This window comes from Leptodactylus fuscus, chromosome 2, assembly GCF_031893055.1.
Source record: "Leptodactylus fuscus isolate aLepFus1 chromosome 2, aLepFus1.hap2, whole genome shotgun sequence".
In the NCBI taxonomy this organism is placed as follows: Eukaryota; Metazoa; Chordata; class Amphibia; order Anura; family Leptodactylidae; genus Leptodactylus; species Leptodactylus fuscus.
The window spans coordinates 237,799,915-237,824,609 of record NC_134266.1 but is presented as its reverse complement, the minus strand read 5'-3'; the positions used below and the strand labels follow the sequence as shown (position 1 = coordinate 237,824,609).

Here is a 24,695-nt window from a genome sequence, read left to right as displayed (position 1 = left end):
ATATGAAGAAAGCTTTTATATTCAGTAAGTGAGGCATGCAACCAGAGGCAAAAGTTGAAGTTCCTTGGCCCCAATGCAAAATATGTAATGGGGCCCTCCACTTAGTATGAGCCATCTATAATTCTAGTGTTGTCTCATGTTGTTGAGAGGCCTTTGGACCCCCTAGGGCTCCAGTGCCCAGTAGCAATTGCTACCACTGCACTTCCTATGGCTACGCCCCTGTGTGCAACAGGATAGGCAAAAATCTGGTTTTAGATTTGTAAAGGATGATGTATTACATATGAATGAGTAAAATACAATCATTTGCTGGTTCTTTATTTACTATGAAGCGAATACAGATAACTTAGGTTTCTTGCTGATGTTAGGTTGTTTATCAGGAGCAAAAGAGGAAAGAAGTCCAGCATTTAGATGTTCTGTAAGAAAAAAGATACATAAAGTCAAAACGTATAAAACAGCTCTATGTGAAAACAAATACATTGTTTCTATTTTTCTATTGCTTTTTCTTAGAAAATTGCCACTACAGTTAGCATCAAGTATTACTTTCATTGTCAGATTTTAAGCTATAAGTAATTTATGGTATAATAATATAGTCAATGATTCTATTTAAAGGGATCCTATCATTTAAACTCAATTTTTTCTGCCTATCATGTAGGAATAGCCTTAAGAAAGACTATTCTTCTCCTACCTTTAGATGTCTTCTTCGCGCCGCTGTTCAGTTAAAATCCCATTTTTCGCTGGTATGCAAATGCCGCCTCCATCTTCTTCAGGAACGGGGTCTTGACGCGTCTTCTTGTGGGGGTTAGCTTCAAACTTCTAAGCCTCGAGCAAAGGGCAAAGCCGACTGCGCATGCCCGCCAGCCACAAGAAAATGGCCACTTACATGGTATTGTAAGCGGCCATTTTCTTGTGGCTGGCAGGCATGCACAGTCGGCTGCCCGAGGCCTAGAAGTTTGAAGCCTGCGCCAGAAGAAGATGTGTAAAGACCCCGTTCATGAAGAAGAATGAGGCGGTGCTGGAGAGTTCTCTTGTAGCATTGGGGACACCCCCAGTGCTGTTTGAGCGCTGGGGCCAATCCCCAGTGCTGCAAGAGAACTCATTTGCATACCGGCGAAAAACGGGATTTTAACTGAACAGCAGCCCGGAGAACACATCTAAAGGTAGGAGAAGAATAGCGTTTCTTAAAGCTATTCCTACATGATAGGTAGAAAAAAATTGAGTTTAAATGATAGGATCCCTTTAAGTTTTCAACAGCCTGACTGGTATTGGCAACTTTTTGTGCTCTATAGCTAATGACTATGTTACATAACAACCTTTGGTCTCTGTAAGTCGTTGGACCCCAACAGATCGCATACTGATGATCTATTCTGTCCTCAGAATGAAAAATCTGTTTAACCCCTTCTTGCCACAGACATTTTTTGATTTTCATTTTTGGATATTTGATGTTTAGCTGTGACGTAATTTCCCATAGAAAACACTGTTGTCCGTTGGCCTACTATAACTTGCAGGTGTCTAAAAATTGCTTCATTGCCTTTGTCTTATTCTTCAATATGTTTCAGGAAGAGGATTTTTTAAATTAAGATAAGCCATTTCCATATGCCTTATTTATGAACTTCCTTGGGATCCCCTTGTATGCGCCAGAATTGAGAGCCACTATTGACAACACGAGCAGCCATTCTTTTGAATTGAAGGCATTTAATATTACATTTTGCCTGCACCAGCACGGGGGATCCATAGCCTATACCAACCATGACAGATGATTGTCAAGGGTCACAAACAAACCAATATCAATGTTTGTAGGTTCAACTTCATGTTTACGTTCCATTCTAAACAAATTGATCACATTTGTAATGTAATAATTTTAAAACCACTGTATATAGCTGTCATGTAGACAGATCCAGTATAATATTATTGTAAATGGCAATGTATTACACTTACGCTGTTTATCCAGGAGTTGTAAGAGGAGACCTTGGTAAACACGGATGGTTTCTGTTTGTAATTGCAACCAAGAGTGGACCCAAAGCTGACAATCCCATGGACTTGATAGACACCATTAACAGCACAGTTGAGGGGTCCTCCAGAATCACCCTAAGATACAGAATACAACAAATATTGCAATCCATTTGGTAATAGTAATGTCTGTGAATCTCTATTTAATTCATATACAGGGCGGAGAATTAAGGATAATGTAAAACTTGTAGGAAAATACAACTTACATTGCAAGAAGACTTGACTCCATCTCCACCAGCACAGATCATGGTGGTCTTGACACTGCTGCCCCACCAGGAGCTCAGAGAGCAGGTTGAATGGGCGACAACGGGCAGAGTGGCTTGTTGGAGAATAGTGGCAAGAGATCCACCGGCTGTAAAAAGCAGAATCATGCTATAAGTAAGGTAGGTAGACTATGAAATAGGCAGGTTCTTATTATGATCATAGACTTTAAACACTACTTACCATACATGGCAGTGGTATGTCATTAAATGGAGTCCATCAGCAGTTGTGATCTCTCAAAACTGCTGACAGAGCTAGACTGGTAATGAAGCGAGCAGTGTGAATATACTTATGTCCATGGTTATACGTCTACATGACCAAGAGATCCAAGTTTTAATGCTTCTGGCTCTGAGATTGCAAGCGCTCCCCCAAAGTTTGAGTTTCAACTAAGTTTTGGACAATTTAGATTCATAACTGACTTATTTAATTTCAGAAAGTAACTAAGCTGATGTGCACTATTTCCCTTGATACAGCGTCGCCATTACCAAAACGGTAACTTGAAATTCCTTGGCAGCAAATTATAGGCCCCCACCTTCCTGCTGTTATTATAATATTGGTTTCATGTCTTTTAGTAGAGAAGTCTTTGAATCCGGTACAAGAGCCCGGGTTTGCCCACTGCCTCTACACCCTCTATAGCTATACATTGGCCAATTACAGTGATATCCATAGTACATGATATTAGAGTACTTACGTCCATACATTGCAAACCTTAGTTTACATAGAATTATGTAGAATAGCATTGTCATTGTCTGGAAGAACTTACTGCTGAGTCTTCCCCATCCGGTTACAACACAGTTGTAGTTGTGGGCCAGGGTAGCTCCACTTGCTGGAAGGGTAGCCAGTTTTACGGCACTGTTCAGGGAAGCGCTGGAGGCCAGCCACAGGATAGCAATATCATATCTGTATGGGGAAGGGAAAGAAACTTTTTCAGTATTAAGTTTTAAAGGGATCCTATCATTAAAACTCATTTTTTTCTGCCTAACACGTAGGAATAGCCTTAAGAAAGGGTATTCTTCTCCTACCTTTATATGTCTTCTCCACGCCACTGTTCAGTATATAATCCGTTTTTTGTCGGTATGCAAATGAGTTCTCTCGCAGCACTGGGGGAAGGCCCCAGCGCTCAAACAGCAATGGGAGTGTCCCCAATGCTGCGAGAGACTCTCCAACGCTGCCTCCATCCTCTTCAGGAACGAGTCTTCGTGTCTTCTTCCGGCAGTGGCTTCAAACTTCTAGGCCTCAGGCAGCCAACTGCACATGCCTGCCAGCCACAAGAAAATGGCCGCTTACAATACTGTGTAAGCGGCCATTTTCTTGTGGCTGGCGGGCATGCGCAGTCAGCTTTGCATTAGGCCTGAGGCCTAGAAGTTTGAAGCCCCTGCTGGAAGAAAACGCAAAGAAGACCCGTTCCTGAATAAGATGGGGGCGGCACTGGAGAGTTCTCTCGCAGCATTGGGGACACCCCCAGTGCTGTTTGAGCACTGGGGTCCGCCCCCAGTGCTGCGAGAGAACTCATTTGCATACCGACGAAAACCGGATTATATACCGAACGGCGGTGCAGAGATGACAGGCTATTCCTAGGCAGAAAAAAAATGAGTTTTAATGATAGATTCCCTTTAATAACATATTGTTATAGGAAATCAAGTGTACTAAAAATGTCACATTATGTGATCATATGATAGTATTGCTATTACTTGCTATTAATAATAAATGAATCAACAAAAAAATGAAATATTACCTAAGTCTAAGACAGACCTATAAGGTGTCATTGAGTTAGGCTGACTTAGCCACATGTGGCAGAAAAGCTGCATTTTTTGTTGCTCATTTTATTGTGATTTTTTTTCAGGCAAACCTAACAGTATCTTCAAAAAGGATGGGAAGTATAAAGGAAATATTTCTACTTCTACCTTCAGCTAAACTGACTTCTGGCTTTGGCTCAAAGAAAACTGCAGGAAAACCTGCAACAAAGACATAATTTTTGCATTGTGGCCTCTCCCTTTGTTTTTTTTCTTAAAGGCCCCACAAGTTTTTCTCTGTGGACATTCAGCCTATATATTCAGCCTACTGAAATGTACCCACTGTGGGACTAATAAAGGATTATCTTATTTTATCTTATCTTATATTATACCTATAGGGAAAATGCCAGTTTTTCCGCAGGTATAATTGACATGCTGTGATTTCACAACATGAGGTTAGCCTAAAGGGGCATTCCTACTGTCAGACAAAACATTGACCCCTATAATAAGTAGGAAAATATCAGATAAATGATTAAGAAGATATATTACTGTATGTATATTGCAAAGTTTCCTATTGTCTAACATAGGATGACATTATTGTGCCCAGAATACCCCTTTAATAATAAAACCTAGACCAGGGGATTGAAAGATCTCTAAGGCTAGGTTCACACTTGGGCCAGGTTCTCTGGTAGACGCAAACAACGGAGAGCCCATCTGCTAATACAGTGGGTATAGACCATAATGGAGTCCGTTGGGTGTCCATCAGGTTTCAACCATTTGTATATTGAAAGCAGCAGAGAAAAAAGTCCTCTGTGATGGACTTTTCTCTCCACCAAGTTTGTGTAGAATCTGTAGCGGAGTGTCCTACACAGACTCCAACACAGATGTGACCCTAGCTTAACATGTAATATGGGAGTTTACACAGAACTGTAAGGGCCCGTTCACACGGGCACAGAGGGAGCAGATTATGGCGCGTAATCCATCTCATAATCCACCCCTTACAATGGTGGTCTATGGAGACCGCCAGGCTTCTTTTTTCCGCTAGCGGAAAAAAGAAGCGAGCTGCCCTTTCTCCAGGCAGATTCCGTGGCTCCTCGAGCCGCGGTGTGCGCCTGGCAGCAGCAACCTTCGGAGTCGGCCCATTCATTTGAGCCGACTCTGGAGGCTCCTCGCTTCACTCTCAGTGTCAAAATCCGCTCCACCACCCCCCATGTGAATTAGCCCTAAGATGGCCATGTGTGTAAGTCCTTCTCCTTAGCAATGCATGGAGGTAAGCACTATTATATGACTCTCACTGTACTATGATATACTATGGCTGTCACTGATATTGTCCATTGTGTAGCTATAGGTGGTGTAGAGTTAGTGGGCTCACCTGGGTCCCGGTGTCTGAGAATCTCCAAAGGCCCCTCTGCCGCTTGAAGGTGGGGGGGCCTATTATGGAATTTGCTTTGCTGTCTAGTCATTTCAAGTTATACCTCTGGAAATGGGATCAATGTAGCTAATACTACAAAAGGGGCACTGGTCTATACCATTGTTTATATGGTGTCTGTTATTAATGTTTGCATATTTTCTGTATTAAGAATGCACATTTCCCTCACTTTGCTTGATATGTTCTTTTGTTATGGAAATATTTTTGCTTTTTTTCATTAGTAGGGTTTTATTTCATGACTATTATGTTTATTGGATGTTTCCACTTGGCCGAGGGCTGGAAACCTCCTTTTGGGGATATATAAAATTCCTAATGCCAAATGATGTTGACTTACCCAGCAGCAATGTTGTTGGGGTTCCAGCTAGCATGTCTTCTGATGGAAGAGACGGAAATGAACTGCTCAGTGCCGTCATTCGCACTAAGACTGTGCTCTCCAAGGCCCACGCGGAAAGAAAGAGATCTGCTAAACATCAACAGCGACAATATTGTTGGCTTTCAAGTATAAGAGGAAAACTGTGATAGATTACTGCATATAAGGCTCAACTCTAGGCATAGCTCAATCTCTCTCTCTCTGATCATCCACTTTTTTTTTCATTCTGGTACAGACCGGGAGCGTCCTCACTCATCCTATGCCGATGTCATGCTAGAATCTAAGCCAGCCCCTTTGTCTTTGCATCTGCCAAGACTGTCTGACATTTATATGACTAATAACTTTCTATGCCACCAGGTAACCCTTCCAATGCATGTTTAGTTTATACCTGTCCACACAGTGAGCGGCGGTCATCACACGGTTAGCACGGATCAGGGAAGCACCGCAGGTGTGGTACCAATATCCACCAGACAGATACTGAAGTGATACCTAGAAATAATAGTACAATATTTAGCATTAGATTTTCATATGCTCTGCAGTTTCATTACTTATCCTCATTGGTGGTCAATATACTGCTCTGCGGGATTCATTCACATTTTTTGCAAAAATTATTACACTTCGTGTCACCCTACACTCTGCAGATTTACTATTGTATATTATAGTGCTGGTATAGAGTTGAGATTCTATTGCACAGAGGGAAGGAGATTCACCAAAGTTTTTAAAAGGTATGAGCATCTTAATAAATTAGGCAGTGGCACCTCTTACTGTGGCTCAGGAGAGAACAAGATTAGCGTAACAAAGGACAATCTTGAGAAATCTCCCCCCATAATAAGTAGGAAAATATCAGATAACGATTAAGAAGATTCATTACTATTAGGGTTGAGCGATCGTGGGATCTTTTTAGGTGGGATCGAGATCAGTGATTATTTCCCACAATGCTTTGTTACTGGCCAAGCATTGTGGGCCAAGCATTGTTGAGCGATCGTGGGATCTTTTTAGGTGGGATCGAGATCAGTGATTATTTCCCACAATGCTTTGTTACTGGCCAAGCATTGTGCCGGCTGCTTCCATTCATTCCTATGGAACTGCAGCGGAGCCTTCACACTGAGTATACACTCCGCTCACTCTGAGTGGAGTGTATACTCAGTGTGAAGGCTCCGCTGCAGTTCCATAGGAATGAATGGAAGCAGCCGGCACACAGCCTTAACCCCCTGTGCGCCGGCTGTGTCCATTCATTCTAATGGGAGACTAGCTAACATCTCTAGTAGCTACTTACCTGCAGAGATGGCTGGTCCGGTGCCCGGTGTTCTCGTTCTTCTTTGCCTCGCTGCCCCCACCTCCCAGGTTAGTGTAAAAGAGCTAGAAAGAAGGTAGGGCTTGTGGCTTAGGAGAGTGTAGGCGGGTACAGTGTGGGGAGACGTGACGTCTCCCCTCCCAGTACCCCCCAACACTCTCCTAACCTGGGAGGCAGGGGGCAGTGAGGCGAAGAAGAACGAGAACACCGGGCACCGGACCAGCCATCTCTGCAGGTAAGTGGACACCAGGGGGGGACTAAGTAGCCAGAGGATTAAAAAAAAATCCTCTGGCTACTTAGTGATTTTAAAAAATGTGGATTTTAACAATTAAAGCGTTCAATTGTGAGATTCCATGCTGTATAGTGAATAGGAATGTTTTTAAATTCCGATCTCCGATTAGTAAAAAATCCCATTGACTTGCATTGGGATCGAGATCGGGTTCAAATGAAAAATGATCGGAAATCGGATTTCAAAATCGATCCTGATAAGTCAAGATCGGCTCAACCCAAATTACTAAATGTATATTGCAAAGTTTTCTATTGTCTAACATAAGATGACATTGACTTCAGATATGACTTTTAAATAAGCCAGGTCAATATGTTGTGAAAATATTTGCATGCTCACACTAGCATTCGGCTTTCTGTTTCTGGGTCCACTTGGGGACCCAAGAAACGGAAACCTAATCCAATTAAAAAGTGGTTACCTGTGGAAACCCATGGACCCCAAAGTTTTTAATGGAGTCCATCAGGTTTCCGCTCAAAAATGCAGAGAGAAAATTCCTGCTTGCAAGAAGATATTTGTAGACAACTACAATTCCTTATACATCGCCCAATGATCTAGAACAGATCCAGGGCTAATGATTTATATTCTATTCATGTTGTATAGTCCTTCTAACAGAGAAAAGATAGCACATAACATTACATTAAATACTACTTGATCTTGTTAAACCGTCATCTTATTCTAATGGATCCCTTTCAATGACACAAGCCAATGCATTGTGTTGTATCACTCATGGTAGTCACAGTGTGACAGGCAACCCCTTGTGGTGTAGCATTGTATACTGCCAGGACTACTAAACTGACAAGTCTACTGGTTTACTGACAAAAGAGCTACAAGGTCAAGTATAGGACCATATTACATTGCTTATATGATATAAGTTTTATAAACTGTTGTATCTGCAACCACATTCAGTGCAAATATCCTTATGATTGAGAATAGAGTTTAATAGGAACCCATGTTATATAAGATATATCATAAATAAAAGTTGAAGTTTCTAGTATTACTTTCTATGCAATTCTAGTACTTTATTATGTAATGAGTCTATGCAATGAGTCTTATCCTTCTCCATATAATGACTGATGACAATGATGGTCAGTACTGACCTGCCAGGGCCAGGCTCCCTTTGCTGCGTTCGTTCCTCCTACCACACGTCCATTGTCATTATCCTCAAGATAGCGGATGCCTTCATTATGGCAATATCCTTTGTGCAGAATAATACAGACATTGAGAATAAGCAGAATTTTACATTTATTTCACAAAATCAAGGTTAAAGGGGTTATCCAATGCAGAATAATAAAAAAAAGCAAAGAATTCCGCTTACTTATTAAATGTCCTGTCGCTCTGAACCCTGCATTGATATCAGTCATATGACATCACTGCAGTATTGGTGTGGATCACTGACTTGGCAGTCAGATTTAGAGGGTAGTTTTTTTTTTTTTGTTTTTTTTTAAATCATACCTGACTTGTTGGTACATTTCATATAATCTCAGTCTAATCCTCTAATATAACTATATAATGCTGTGCATGCACAATAATGCTGCAGTATATGTATATATGCAGTGTATATGCCCTAATCCCAGCAGCATAAGGCCTGATTCACATCTGCGCATGGATTTCTGTTTGGGGAGTCCGCTTGGACGGAAATCTAATCTGCATAGAAAAGAGGTTACCTTGGGAAAACCACATACTCCATAGGCTATAATGGGACTGTGTGGTTTCCGCACGGAAAATGCAGAGAGAAGTACTGACAGCAGCGCCTTTCTCTCCACGTTTTTCATGTGGAGAGGAGAACGGAATCCCCAAATGCAGATGTGAACCAGGCCTTAGGAGATACTGCTGGTTCATCCTGGTGAAGGGATGTCTTTCATTATTACCATGTCATTATATAGCTGGGTGAAGGAAAGTAATAATATGGAAATCTTCCTTTATGCAAGATATCATCTTTTTATGATTCACTACATAGCTAAGCCAATGGCAACACATTTCACTAGTTTCTGTGTATTCATGTACATAACATTTTATTAGTAAACCTATCTGAAATAGTTTACCTTCTATCTGATTTATTATATGATATATTTTTTCTATCTTTGTACGTTATAAATCTGGGAAACTTTTTGTAGCTACTTACCGCAAAGGACAAGAGAAGCGAGCACGAGAAGCCTGAGCATGGCGATCTGATTCCTTTAGAAATCTCCTGTAGAAAGCGACTCATCCTCCTTTATATACCCCTGAAATGTGCCCACTAACAATGAGAATATTTCCAGGTGTTACAGATAAAACTCATGGCACAAAATGTGTCCAATTTTCGTCAAGGGCAAAAACATATAAATATATTGTATCAAATAGTGGCGGCAATTGGAACATAATACAAGCGTAAAAAGTCTTGGCATGAACTATGGCATAAGCTATTTCTGTTGTGTTCTGTTGTGGTGTTTCATTGACTCACACATTTACTCTCAGTACATTGTTTCTTCCACATTGAGTAAATGCAGCAGTACCTGCAAAGTGAATGGGATTCTGGCTAATCCCATCCATACATTGCAGATAAAAATGGAAATTTGAGTCTGTTAACCCCTTAAGGATGCAGGGTAGTATGTTAATGCACAGCGACTTTTTTTCATATTTTCCCTCTCCATCTTCACAACTTTTTTATTTTTCAGTCGACATAGCGTATTCTTTTTGTGACAAGTACTTTCATTTGCCATATTGGGGTACATATAATGTTTTGATTCCCAATTATTTATGTTTTTTGGGGTCCATGTGAAATAACACACAATTGAATCATTTTTTGCATTTTTTACAGTGTTCACTTTCAAAAATGACATGGCGTCCTCTACATATAGCCCTCATAGGCGGTATTATGCCACTTAAAATGAGTCTTCTGAAACTCTTATATTTCTTTGAAACCCTCCAGTCTAAGCAAGGTTGTTGTTTCTCGCTCTAAGTTGCCGCCCCTTCGGAAGGCTCTTGGGAAAAGGCACGATATTCCCCACTCTGTGAAGTTGGCTACTAAAGCAAAGGGGGGGGGGGGGGGGATCTTGCTGCCACCTTCCTCAGAAGAAGGTGTTTACCGAAATGCGCATTGGGAAGGTATCAGCAGGCAGCTGAAACTGGCTTTACATCAGATTCTCCATCAAACTTTTTTCTTCAGATTTTTAAATCTAGTCATGTGTTTGTGATTCACTTCATACTGTGTTTTGGTATACCTAGCCTAGGATATATAAATGGTGATCTATGTTTCTCCCCACTTGGGGTTGTGTCCCTATTTGGGAGCACCATATTGTGCATTGACCTCAATGCACATATGGGACGCACATAATGTGTATTGAGTATTTTCACATATTCCTTTATGAGATCGGAAATAGGAGACTTTTACAGCATAGCGTCCATTCAGTGATTGGGTGCTGAGCTGTCTGAACCCGTCTGCTTCCAACTTCGCACACTGGGTGTCGGACCCCAACTCATCCAATACGGATAACTTATCTTAAGATTATGCCATAAATATCTGATATTGTACAACCCCTTCAACTGTCCTAATTTCCAAATATATTTATATCATCAAGATAACTATGATAGAGATATATACTGACCTTCTCCTATTCAATCTATCCAGTTTACAGGAGTTCATTATGGACCAGTGTTTATAGGGAGGCCAAGTATAAAGTATTGGTTACAGTATATATTGTTTGTGATACTCTTCTATCTATAATCATATGTACATAGATAATAAAATGTGAGAAAAAGGGTAACACATATGGTTTGTTACGTCTTGCCATGTGACTACTAGCATTGTGCTCATTGTATGTTGTGATTATGGTAAGAATTATGCATATGTAGACTGAGCAATGGTTTACCTCCTGGAGACAGTCCTGAGTTTTAACAAATATGGTTTGGGGGCAACAAACTGCTATACATAAATTAGGTGTCTGCATCGCTGACCACTAGGGGCTGGAGGAGACACAACACTGAATACTAGGGACTTGTACAACATGTTACATGTGACCAGGTCTGAGGGCAAGAAATCTTTGGATACCAGACACTGGGGTCAGGGAACTTCTTGATACCATAATAGTAAAGATCTGTATTCCATAAACGTTTCATAATGTTCTGTGTTTAGTCCCATTTATCACATATGGAAAAACAGAGCGAAGCATTGACTGGAAGTAAGTTCTTTATTAGCAAGTTTTTCTTTACACAACACAGGTGGATTGTATGTTGTAGCTTTTGTCAGGTTCCTTCCATGGAGATAGGACGGATCCATTTAGATGTTCTGCAAAAGAAAATATAAAGATTGTAAGTTTTTGTATGTATTAGATGTCTGGGGAAGGGATGGGATTATGTTATAGTCTGTATGTTCTAAATGTAAGATCAGATTAATAAACACTCTAAGCTAAATAATTCTATAGTTTAAGGGTATATCTGGCAACCACATGTGGAAGAAACCCAGCCTGGATGCCACCACCATGATTGGGCACGTATTACAGGTATTTATCTGTATAAGTGATGGCCACATACAGGCGGGATATCATATCTAGATGTGTATTTGGGTGGAAAATCTAGAACACCCATTTCACATAAAACACTTACGCTGTTGATCCAGGAGGTGTAAGAGGAGACCTTGGTAAACACGGATGGTTTCTGGAAGTAGTTGCATCCAAGAGAAGATCCAAAGCTGACAATACCATGGACTTGATAGACACCATTGACAGAACAGTTGAGGGGTCCACCAGAATCACCCTAAGATACACAATAGATCAAATATAACCCCATCTTCAGAACAATGTATAACTAAATAGTGCAGATTATAGGGCCATCAGACAACATATACCCCAGGTGATAGATGGCAGAAAACGTTTGTGAATGATGGGTGATGCTTACATTGCAGGAAGACTTGACTCCATCTCCACCAGCGCAGATCATGGTGGTCTTGACAGTGCTGCCCCACCAGGAGCTCAGAGAGCAGGTTGAATGGGTGACAACGGGCAGAGTGGCTTGTTGGAGAATAGTGGCAAGAGATCCACCGGCTGTAAAAGAAAGAATTATCTTTTATTATAATCATTGCAATAAAATGTCACTCTCTGTTCTTTCTAACAGATGAAGTTAACAGGGGACCCTGGGATTCCCTCGAAGGGTATTTAAACTGTATTTCCTAAGACAGACCATAGTTTCAGCAAATAAATGTCATTGCTTTTATAAAGAACAGTTATACAATTTTCACCTTAGACATCAATGTGTAATAATCAGAGGCCCAGGGGAAATGATTAAATATAACAAATACTTATACTCACCTCTCCTGGGACTCTGACGTCTCCCAGCAGTTTCTTCGGAGTTCTTACTTACTGTGAATGAGGTCACTGCTGAGGCCTGTGATTGGGCCCCAGCTGTCATGTGCGGCGAGCCTGCGTAATGACCACGTGATCGATAAGACCTAATCACAGGCCCCAGCAGTGATTTCAGAGGGGACTGAGCTCAGTTGCATGTAAAAGATGGAGCGAGGATGCCCAAGACAGGTAAGGTAATGCGAGTATAACTGTTTGTTAATTTCCATCCACTGCCCTGGGCCTCCAATTGTTATACTCAGGGCTCTGAGGTGATCTCATTGTATAATAATAGCACCAAAACTAATCTGAGTACAAGACCTCATGAATATTTATCAAATTTCATGGGTTTCACCTGAAGGAGAACTCTTGAAAGCATTTGTTTGGGGCCACTGTGGGAAAAATATTATATAGTGTGGGGGCCACTGTTAAGCACATTATACTATGTGGGGGCCACTGTGAAGCATATTATACCATGTGGGGGTCACTGTGAAACACTTTATACTGTGAGGGGCTACAGTAAAGCACATTATACTGTATTGAGGACACTGTCAAGTACATTATACTGTGTCGGGGCCACTGTGTTGCACATTACATTGCGTGGGGGCCTCTGTGGAGTATATTGTTCTGTGCGGTGGCCACTGTGGAGTAAATTATACTGAGTGGGGGCCACTGTGGAGCATATTACACTGTGTGGGGGCCACTGTGGAGCATATTATACTGTGTATAGGGCACTGTGGAGCATATTATACTGTGTGTGGGCCACTGTGGAACATATTATACTGTGTGGGGGCCACTGTGGAGCATATTATACTGTGTATAGGCCACTGTGGAGCATTTTACACTGTGTGGGGGCTACAGTGAAGCATATTACACTGTGTGGGGGCCACTGTTGAGCATATTATACTGTGTGGGGGCCACTGTGGAGCATATTACACTGTGTGGGGGCCACTGTGGAACATATTATACTGTGTGGGGGCCACTGTGGAGCATATTATACTGTGTATAGGCCACTGTGGAGCATTTTACACTGTGTGGGGGCTACAGTGAAGCATATTACACTGTGTGGGGGCCACTGTTGAGCATATTATACTGTGTATAGGCCACTGTGGAGCATATTACACTGTGTGGGGGCCACTGTGGAACATATTATACTGTGTGGGGGCCACTGTGGAGCATATTATACTGTGTATAGGCCACTGTGGAGCATTTTACACTGTGTGGGGGCTACAGTGAAGCATATTAATTGGTCCCGCACAGTGTAATTATTTACATCACACCCTATTTTATATCAGACGTGATATCGTCAAAGAATTTAATTATATTGCACAGTCATTATAAAACAGATATGTGTGATGTAAATAGTGAAGGGGTGAGGGTGCTCACAAAAGCATCATGGTGGGCGCTGCTCACGATATTCTTGAAAATCACAGCTGTGGGTACTATAGTTGTATGGGCCATGTTAATGTTAACAATTCCAGGAGCCAGGCTGTTTGCTTGTCATACATAGTCCAAAACATACAGAGGCCAGTAACATGATAAGGTATGGTATATATATAGAACAAACTCAAAGCAACAACCACACCCGCATTTCAACTAAAACTTTAGAAGTTTATTTTGTATCCAAAGTTAAAAATACAAGGACACAAAGACAAAATCATACACATAAATATCAGGGAAACCGTGAGGTTAAAGTGCCAGCAACACCAAAACCATAAAGGTAAAGGTGCAGTATTATAGTACTTTTCAATGTAAACATTGCCCACAATAGGATATAAAAATACATAAGGTCATAGGTTACCAGGAGAGTAAGGGAAGGATATAAGATTAAGCCTATAAAGTGCAAACTACCTCACTTTACCTTTATGGTTTTGGTGTTGCTGGCACTTTAACCTCACGGTTTCCCTGTTATTTATGTGTAGGATTTTGTACTTATGTGTCCTTATATTTTTAACTTTGGATACAAAATAAACTTCTAAAGTTTTATTGAAATGTGGGTGTGGTTGTTGCTTTGAGTTTGTTCTTCATCATACAAAGTGTAGAGGTGGGTTTAGGTAGCACAATGGTGCACACTGTATGGAGGATGAGCAGCATGGCATTGTTATTACCTGTAGCCACACTTTGTTGGTACAGCTGATCTGCAGGGGTCCTGGATTTGGCCCCTAGAAACAATTCCACTGATGGGCCCTAGACATCCCAATCTGACATTGAGTGTATACGACAAGGACAATGGCCTCTCATCGTGTATTCAGTAAGACATAGCAAAGAATAATTTCTCACAATACACTCAAGACCCTTGTATAGAAAATATTGTGTGTAAACAACTTACTGCTGAGTCTTCCCCATCCTGTAACAACACAGTTGTACTTGTCGGCCAGGGTAGCTCCACTTGCTGGAAGAGTAGCCAGTTTTACGGCAGTGTTCAAGGTAGCGCTGGAGGCCAGCCACAGGATAGCAATATCATATCTGTATGGGGAAGTCATACAAATGTATTACTGCATGCATTCATGATTTTCTTGAGTTACAAAATATAATTAAGACATCCTGCATATATTTACAGTACTAGAGGTAAATGTCTTCCCATGTGCTGGTGGATTATTGCTATATTACTGCACATACGGCTAGTGGTAACCATTATATAAATAATAGATAACTATATTACTTACAGCAGCAGTACTAGTAATATTATTATGATGATGATGCTGATGATTATTATTTATTAATAATAATAATATAATTTATAATATTAATATATAATATCAATAATATAATAATGTATAATATTATTAATAATAATTTTAATCATAGTAATTAATAGAAACTACTATAGGTAGAACTTAAAATGTAACTTCCATTTTTTTTTCTATTGTGTCAGAGATGGGGGAACATTTTTTGCATTATACTTTATTAACCTATCAAACTTCCATTTAATAGAAAACAGGCTGCAAAGTTCCCATTACCAGGGACAGATGGCCATAGAGATCCAAATCCTACAAGATGTCTTACCCAGCAGCAACATTGTTGGTGTTCCAGCTGGCATGTTTTCTGATGGAGGAGACGGAAATGTACTGTTCAGTGCCATCATTAGCGCTCAGACTATGTTCTCCAAGGGCCACACGGAAGGAAACAGTTCTGTAAGAGAAGACAAGATGGAACGTTTTATATAGTGGCTGTATTAAATGTTCTGTCATTTTTCAAAGCAACATGAAGCCATGGGACACGACATCAAAAGTCATTTAGGCACTAACATATTGTATGCAGCAGATTCATGGATTATATATAAAACAACATCATGGTACACTTCTTGTCCAGTGTGTGCTACGCAGGGTTACAGTAAAAGAAGTTTTCTTCCTTTTTTTGATTCTGTACCTTGTTTTTAGCAATTTAATTCTCCAGTCACAAAAATGAATGCTGTATTATCCTAGCCCTTCACGGCTGAGATGAACATAACCTATCCTTATACCGCTGTAGAGGATTATGGGATTCCAGAAATAACCAAGTTAGGTGTGCAACACTGATTCTGTGACTCCAGTAGACGAAATGGGAATTACAAATTTCACTGCTATAGGAGTTTTGGAAACCACATAACAGTCACCTTGCTGTTTCCACAACCTCGCCTGATTCTGACTTCTGTACATAGATGGGTATTCTTATGTCAGCCATCCCGGGCCAGGATGGGAATACCCTTATAAGAGCTGAATTGTAATTGTGTCCAGTTTTCTAGTACCATATATGACTATTTGCAAAGTTACACGTTATTGTACTTGTTAGTGAGTAAGCCTACATACAGTATAGTGACTGTTGCAATTTTACTGCAATTTTATGAAAATTGGAGCAAAATGTTGCAACAAAGTCATGTTATATGTCCTCTATCTACAGACTATAGTAGTTTTAACTACCTGCATATACTGATCTGCAATCCGCAAAAAAACATGTCCACATGTCATCCGCAATGATGGATTTGTAAGCAGAATTGTATAATCCTCAACAATTGTCTCTGCTGCAAATGCAGGCAAAAATAGGACATGCTTCATAATTTACATTCCTTGTATTCAGCACGGACACATGGACGCAAAAACTATGTGTGTATGTGTCCATAGAAATGAATGGATCTACAGTATACATATCTGTAATTTTAGTACATGTGGCTTTAGGCTACGTTTAGAGGACCGAAGTGCAAAAGGGTCATGAAATAAAATTTCCATTTTTCATAGCCGTCTAGCATCCAAGGGGCACCCAGTTTCACGGATACCTAATACATTTGAGTGTATGAAAGGATCTATGAAAACGGCCAAAAATGGGGCAACACCTATATTTGGACAGTCCATGAGAACAGATTGTCAAAATAATGGTCATGTGAATATCCCCAATTCACTGATAAAGAATTTAAAAAACGGACATCACACGGCCATGAATAAATCCTTAGCGTTTTGTAAGGTTTTGTAGTATAAATATTGTATTTCCAATACTTTTGGTGACATTACTGACATTACTTCAATATATAAGGTATTAGAATATAATATAATACAGAACATAATACAGAAGTAAAAACTACCTGTCCACACAATGAGCAGCGGTCAGGACACGGTTAGCACGGATGAGGGAAGCTCCACAGGTGTGATACCAGCTGCTGCCTGACAGATACTGAAGAGATACCTGGAGGACGCCAATGACAAAAATAATAGAAATTACTTTATCACATAATGACTAAATTAGCTTTTCCAGGGTTTTGTGAACGTTTGGTGCTTTTATTTTCACCTCAGTCACTGTGATAAATCTGGTGTAGTTTCACACGGCATGTCTACGTTTACACTCTTAGTAGATCTGGGCCAGTGTATTATACCTAGTACAGGGCATAGAGCCGGAGCAAACAGCACTACAGAGGAAATGCCTGTGTCTTGCCCTGCACCAGGTATAACATAAGGGACACATTTACTAATAGCGTCTACATTTTAGGCTAGACAATCTTAAGCTGTGCCACATTTATCAAAGAGTCTGATACTACTTGATAAACCATGGGAAGAATATGCAAATCTGCCTTCCATGATGTAATTAGGAAGACAGTTGCTGCCTCATTGTTGCAAACCAATAGAGGGCGCTCACTGGAATGTGCAAGCCCGTCTTAAGACAGGATTCCAGTGAAACAACCCAATAATGGCTGCTCCCTTTAGCCTCATGCCCGACCTTCCAAGAGGCCTTTGTTTAGCAATGACGCTGGGATTAATACCAGGTATAGTCTCTCAATCGAGGACAGCTGTTTCGATCTGGTTGGATCTCATCAGCCCGATGTAGAGAGGACTATAACCTGGTATAGGTGAGAGGCTTAGACAGGGTTCGGGGGATATTGTCACTCCTTAGGGAGAGACCACCATATAGGTGTGTGGAGACTTGTTAAGCCTTTAGCACTCCACTTTGCAAGGAACTATGGGAAGAATATGCAAATCTGCCTTCCATGATGTAATTAGGAAGACTTGATAAACCTACTTGATAAACCTGCATATTACTATATTACTAACTTTACACCGCTTATTAGTTGGCTTTCTTGCTCACTAGGAAGTCAATGCGTGAAGAATTTCTTTCCATTGCTGAATGAGAATAATAAGGTAGGAGCAATTGTAGTACAAGGATTATCAACGGACACCATTGTACCTCTATATATTACAATATTAGTATCTCACACTGATTCTATCTATAGTCACAGGACTAAGTCTAGTCCCTTATATATAGAATACGTCTTTCACTGCGTAGAAGTAACCACTGACCTGCCAGGGCCAGGCTCCCTTTGCTGCGTTAGTTCCTCCTACCACACGTCCATTTTCATTATCTTCAAGATAGCGGATGTCATCATTATGACATTGTCCTATGGGTAGAATAACGCAGATATTAAAAAATGCAGAAATTTGGAAAACATTTTTCAGATTTTCTTATAGTCTGTGTAACAAAAGATGTTGTAGGTCTGAGAGGATGACCAGTAAGTACAGATATAGCATGCTTAACCTGACTTTCTGCAGTGGGATACATTGCGGCAGTGTGATATCACATAAGGCAACAAAAGGCTGAGGACCCACATTGTGGAAACGCAGCGTTTTTGTAAGGGAATTGCTAAGACAGCAATTCGAGAACTGTTAAACCCTGGGAGGGGCACAAGAGACAGTGAGCCCTAAGCTGAAGCCCCCCCGCTTTCCATTCCTATTGCCAGGCCCTATCCTAGGTAATAGGCGACAACCACGAGGACAGTCCCTCCCTGAATATGTGAAACACAAAACGCAGACAAGACGAACAACAACAAAGGGAGGTCAGCTAGCCAGGGTTCGGTAACAGGAGAGCGATGCAGTGCCAAATCGGAGTCAAGAGAATAGTCAATGAGGAAAGCCAAAGGTCAAGTATAATAGTATAAGCAAAACAGAGACAGTAAGAGCAGGTATGCGCACGGCGATAAGCACTGGTGTGAATGGGAACCAAGGCTAAATAGGGAGGAAGAACCCGCCCATGGAGTTCACAGAAAGGCAGCTGTCAATGACAGGGCAAGGCCAGATTAACACTTAATGGACAGAGGCAACATAGGCAGAAGACTGGTGTGGTGCAAATGCAATCACAGAACTAGAGCCGAGTTCACACAGTGCGACCAAAAACTTTAAGCAGATCATCAAACTGCACACGCCTCCTGCGCCGCAGCACACGAGCAGAGGGTGGCGCAGGGGCCCGAACAGGCAAAGATGTTACAGTACCCCCCCTTTTATGAGGGGCCACCGGACCCTCACCAGACAAACCAGTTCTAGAGGGATTCTGAGTTTTCCCTGCCTTGTATTTTGGTTCTGCTTGAACCAGACGCTTGAGAACCAGGCAAACATTTTTTATTCACCTGGCGTTTTTGATACCACCAGGTTTTAATACCGGAGGGGCGTTCCCAACTTTTAGTAGCTGAGACCTTCTCCTCACTGACAATCAACAGAATGTAAAGCAATACAGTGAGATGAGCACTGATCTCCCCACTTTACCAACTCCTTTTTACCCCAATCCAAAATAGGGTTATGGAGCTTCAGCCAGGGGAACCCCAAAATAACATCAGCAGAGAGATTCTCCATAACAAAAAGGCTTATGACTAGAGATGAGCGAACAGTGTTCTATCGAACACATGTTCGATCGGATATCAGGGTGTTCGCCATGTTCGAATCGAATCGAACACCACGTGGTAAAGTGCGCCAAAATTCGATTCCCCTCCCACCTTCCCTGGCGCCTTTTTTGCACCAATAACAGCGCAGGGGAGGTGGGACAGGAACTACGACACTGGGGGCATTGAAAAAAATTGGAAAAAGTCATTGGCTGCCGAAATCAGGTGACCTCCATTTTAGACGAATAGTGGATTTCAAATCCGGGTCATATGAGAATGTGAACTTTGTGACTATGAGACAGGGATAGCTGTACAGGCAGGGATAGCTAGGGATAACCTTTATTTAGGGGGGAATGTTATTAAAAATAACTTTTTGGGGCTCTATCGGGTGTGTAATTGTGATTTTTGTGAGATAAACTTTTTCCCATAGGGATGCATTGGCCAGCGCTGATTGGCCGAATTCCGTACTCTGGCCAATCAGTGCTGGCCAATGCATTCTATTAGCTTGATGAAGCAGAGTGTGCACAAGGGTTCAAGCGCACCCTCGGCTCTGATGTAGCAGAGCCGAGGCTGCACAAGGGTTCAAGCGCACCCTCGGCTCTGATGTAGGAGAGCCGAGGGTGCACTTGAACCCTTGTGCACCCTCAGCTCTGCTACATCAGAGCCGAGGGTGCGCTTGAACCCTTGTGCACACTCTGCTTCATCAAGCTAATAGAATGCATTGGCCAGCGCTGATTGGCCAATGTATTCTATTAGCCTGATGAAGTAGAGCTGAATGTGTGTGCTAAGCACACACATTCAGCTCTACTTCATCGGGCTAATAGAATGCATTGGCCAGCGCTGATTGGCCAGAGTACGGAACTCGACCAATCAGCGCTGGCTCTGCTGGAGGAGGCGGAGTCTAAGATCGCTCCACACCAGTCTCCATTCAGGTCCGACCTTAGACTCCGCCTCCTCCGGCAGAGCCAGCGCTGATTGGCCGAAGGCTGGCCAATGCATTCCTATGCGAATGCAGAGACTTAGCAGTGCTGAGTCAGTTTTGCTCAACTACACATCTGATGCACACTCGGCACTGCTACATCAGATGTAGCAATCTGATGTAGCAGAGCCGAGGGTGCACTAGAACCCCTGTGCAAACTCAGTTCACGCTAATAGAATGCATTGGCCAGCGCTGATTGGCCAATGCATTCTATTAGCCCGATGAAGTAGAGCTGAATGTGTGTGCTAAGCACACACATTCAGCACTGCTTCATCAAGCCAATACAATGCATTAGCCAGTGCTGATTGGCCAGAGTACGGAATTCGGCCAATCAGCGCTGGCTCTGCTGGAGGAGGCGGAGTCTAAGGTCGCTCCACACCAGTCTCCATTCAGGTCCGACCTTAGACTCCGCCTCCTCCGGCAGAGCCAGCGCTGATTGGCCGAAGGCTGGCCAATGCATTCCTATGCGAATGCATACTTAGCAGTGCTGAGTCAGTTTTGCTCAACTACACATCTGATGCACACTCGGCACTGCTACATCAGATGTAGCAATCTGATGTAGCAGAGCCGAGGGTGCACTAGAACCCCTGTGCAAACTCAGTTCACGCTAATAGAATGCATTGGCCAGCGCTGATTGGCCAATGCATTCTATTAGCCCGATGAAGTAGAGCTGAATGTGTGTGCTAAGCACACACATTCAGCACTGCTTCATCAAGCCAATACAATGCATTAGCCAGTGCTGATTGGCCAGAGTACGGAATTCGGCCAATCAGCGCTGGCTCTGCTGGAGGAGGCGGAGTCTAAGGTCGGACCTGAATGGAGACTGGTGTGGAGCGATCTTAGACTCCGCCTCCTCCAGCAGAGCCAGCGCTGATTGGTCGAGTTCCGTACTCTGGCCAATCAGCGCTGGCCAATGCATTCTATTAGCCCGATGAAGTAGAGCTGAATGTGTGTGCTTAGCACACACATTCAGCTCTACTTCATCAGGCTAATAGAATACATTGGCCAATCAGCGCTGGCCAATGCATTCTATTAGCTTGATGAAGCAGAGTGTGCACAAGGGTTCAAGCGCACCCTCGGCTCTGATGTAGCAGAGCTGAGGGTGCACAAGGGTTCAAGTGCACCCTCGGCTCTCCTACATCAGAGCCGAGGGTGCGCTTGAACCCTTGTGCACACTCTGCTTCATCAAGCTAATAGAATGCATTGGCCAGCACTGATTGGCCAGAGTACGGAATTCGGCCAACCAGCGCTGGCCAATGCATTCTATTAGCCCGATGAAGTAGAGCTGAATGTGTGTGCTAAGCACACACATTCAGCACTGCTTCATCACGCCAATACAATGCATTAGCCAGTGCTGATTGGCCAGAGTACGGAATTCGGCCAATCAGCGCTGGCTCTGCTGGAGGAGGCGGAGTCTAAGATCGCTCCACACCAGTCTCCATTCAGGTCCGACCTTAGACTCCGCCTCCTCCAGCAGAGCCAGCGCTGATTGGTCGAGTTCCGTACTCTGGCCAATCAGCGCTGGCCAATGCATTCTATTAGCCCGATGAAGTAGAGCTGAATGTGTGTGCTTAGCACACACATTCAGCTCTACTTCATCGGGCTAATAGAATGCATTGGCCAGCGCTGATTGGCCGAATTCCGTACTCTGGCCAATCAGCACTGGCTAATGCATTGTATTGGCTTGATGAAGCAGTGCTGAATGTGTGTGCTTAGCACACACATTCAGCTCTACTTCATCGGGCTAATAGAATGCATTGGCCAGCGCTGATTGGCCGAATTCCGTACTCTGGCCAATCAGCACTGGCTAATGCATTGTATTGGCTTGATGAAGCAGTGCTGAATGTGTGTGCTTAGCACACACATTCAGCTCTACTTCATCGGGCTAATAGAATGCATTGGCCAATCAGCGCTGGCCAATGCATTCTATTAGCGTGAACTGAGTTTGCACAGGGGTTCTAGTGCACCCTCGGCTCTGCTACATCAGATTGCTACATCTGATGTAGCAGTGCCGAGTGTGCATCAGATGTGTAGTTGAGCAAAACTGACTCAGCACTGCTAAGTCTGCATTCGCATAGGAATGCATTGGCCAGCCTTCGGCCAATCAGCGCTGGCTCTGCCGGAGGAGGCGGAGTCTAAGGTCGGACCTGAATGGAGACTGGTGTGGAGCTATCTTAGACTCCGCCTCCTCCAGCAGAGCCAGCGCTGATTGGTCGAGTTCCGTACTCTGGCCAATCAGCACTGGCCAATGCATTTCTATGGGGAAAAGTTAGCTTGCGAAAATCGCAAACTGACAGGGATTTCCATGAAATAAAGTGACTTTTATGCCCCCAGACATGCTTCCCCTGCTGTCCCAGTGTCATTCCAGGGTGTTGGTATCATTTCCTGGGGTGTCATAGTGGACTTGGTGACCCTCCAGACACGAATTTGGGTTTCCCCCTTAACGAGTTTATGTTCCCCATAGACTATAATGGGGTTCGAAACCCATTCGAACACTCGAACAGTGAGCGGCTGTTCGAATCGAATTTCGAACCTCGAACATTTTAGTGTTCGCTCATCTCTACTTATGACCTCTGAATGAGTAGAACCCACTTGCAAAGAGATCAGGGGGGGTTTTAAAACTGACTTTACCCCTGGCCAGTGGAGTAGAATCCGCTCCAGTAACAGACATAGGCGAGTCCAGTGGCGAAAGCTCAATGCCCAAAGAGTCAACAACTGAATATTTAATAAAATTTGCTGCAGACCCAGAGTCAACTAGGGCCTTGCCAGAAACAGACCTGTCCCCAGAGGACAAAGACACAGATAACATCTTATTGTTATGCCTCACGCCTCCTGCACCGCAGCACACGAGCAGAGAGTGGCGCAGAGGCCCAAACAGGCAGAGATGTTACAGTTTTTTGTTGCAGATTTTGCTGAGGTTTTTTGAGCCAAAGCCAAGAATTGCTATGAAAGGAATGGGAAATATTTATCCATTCCTGGCTTTGGCTCAAAAAAAAAAAAAAAAAAAAAAAAAAAATGCAGGAAATCTGCAACAAAAAAAACGCTGTATTTCCAACATGGGTCCTTATCCTAAATAATAATAAAAAGGTTCCTGCAATGAATCTTCATTAGCATTTGTTGTCTTCATTGATAAGATATTGCGCTGCAGCAATTTATCCTGCTGCAGAACGCTGGGTTAACTCTCCTACGTAAGACATTAAATTATGTTATGAAACTGGATCACAGAGATGTTCTATATAAGATAGTTAGTACAAATCATCCATCAACATGCCAGACTGAGCTGGTTGATCGGGGGGTTTCTGTTTTACACAGTACATGTACAGTTAGGAATGATTGGTTATGATCAGCAGATTATGCCATACACATCATTGGTTTTAGACAATGAATGGCCAAAATCATCCAACATGGTTCACCACCATTTCAAGAGTCAGAGGTCATGTGAATAAGAGGAAAAACTTCCATACGTTTCAATCACTGGCTAAAATATTGGAAATCATATTATATTGTTAAGTTATCAGCATGGTATCTATGAAGTGCTGAACCAGGTAAATACATGTAAGTATCAGAAAAGTTGTTAAAACTACATTGTATCATCAGTATTACTTTCTCTTACAAGTTAGCAATAAATTTCTTGTGAGAACAAGCATCATCGAAGAATGGGAGAACTTACCGCAAATTACAAGAGCAGCAAGTATGAGAAACCTGAACATTGTGTGAAGATTCCTTGAGAAATCCACTGTGCAGATCTGTCGTTGGCATCTCCTTATATACCATTCCAGCAGGACTAACTTACAGTGGGAGTATTTCCAGGTGTTGCGGGTATAGGCGGGTTAAATACAAGTTCAATTTTGCTCAAGGTCAAGTAACTTAAATGAATAAGTTTAATTTTAGAAATAGAATTTTTTTTCCAAAG

At 42.4% G+C, this 24,695-nt stretch overlaps 2 protein-coding genes across 2 annotated transcripts; both read right to left on the bottom strand.

The window, feature by feature from the left end:
* Window positions 1-315: 315 nt before the first annotated feature.
* LOC142195842 (chymotrypsin-like elastase family member 1) lies at window positions 316-9,544 on the bottom strand. Its single transcript, XM_075265900.1, has 8 exons — window positions 9,503-9,544; window positions 8,478-8,575; window positions 6,189-6,289; window positions 5,765-5,893; window positions 3,032-3,168; window positions 2,214-2,359; window positions 1,936-2,085; window positions 316-413 (listed from the first exon to the last, which is right to left on the bottom strand). The coding sequence occupies exons 1-8, from the start codon at window positions 9,540-9,542 to the stop codon at window positions 405-407; spliced, it is 810 nt and encodes a 269-aa protein (XP_075122001.1). The 5' UTR covers window positions 9,543-9,544; the 3' UTR covers window positions 316-404.
* A 2,091-nt stretch (window positions 9,545-11,635) lies between these two features.
* On the bottom strand, window positions 11,636-24,492 carry LOC142194125 (chymotrypsin-like elastase family member 1). Its single transcript, XM_075263143.1, has 8 exons — window positions 24,453-24,492; window positions 18,455-18,552; window positions 17,248-17,348; window positions 15,699-15,824; window positions 15,022-15,158; window positions 12,253-12,398; window positions 11,962-12,111; window positions 11,636-11,644 (listed from the first exon to the last, which is right to left on the bottom strand). Exons 1-8 carry the CDS (start codon window positions 24,490-24,492, stop codon window positions 11,636-11,638), a joined length of 807 nt encoding a protein of 268 aa, XP_075119244.1.
* Between the last annotated feature and the right edge of the window lie 203 nt (window positions 24,493-24,695).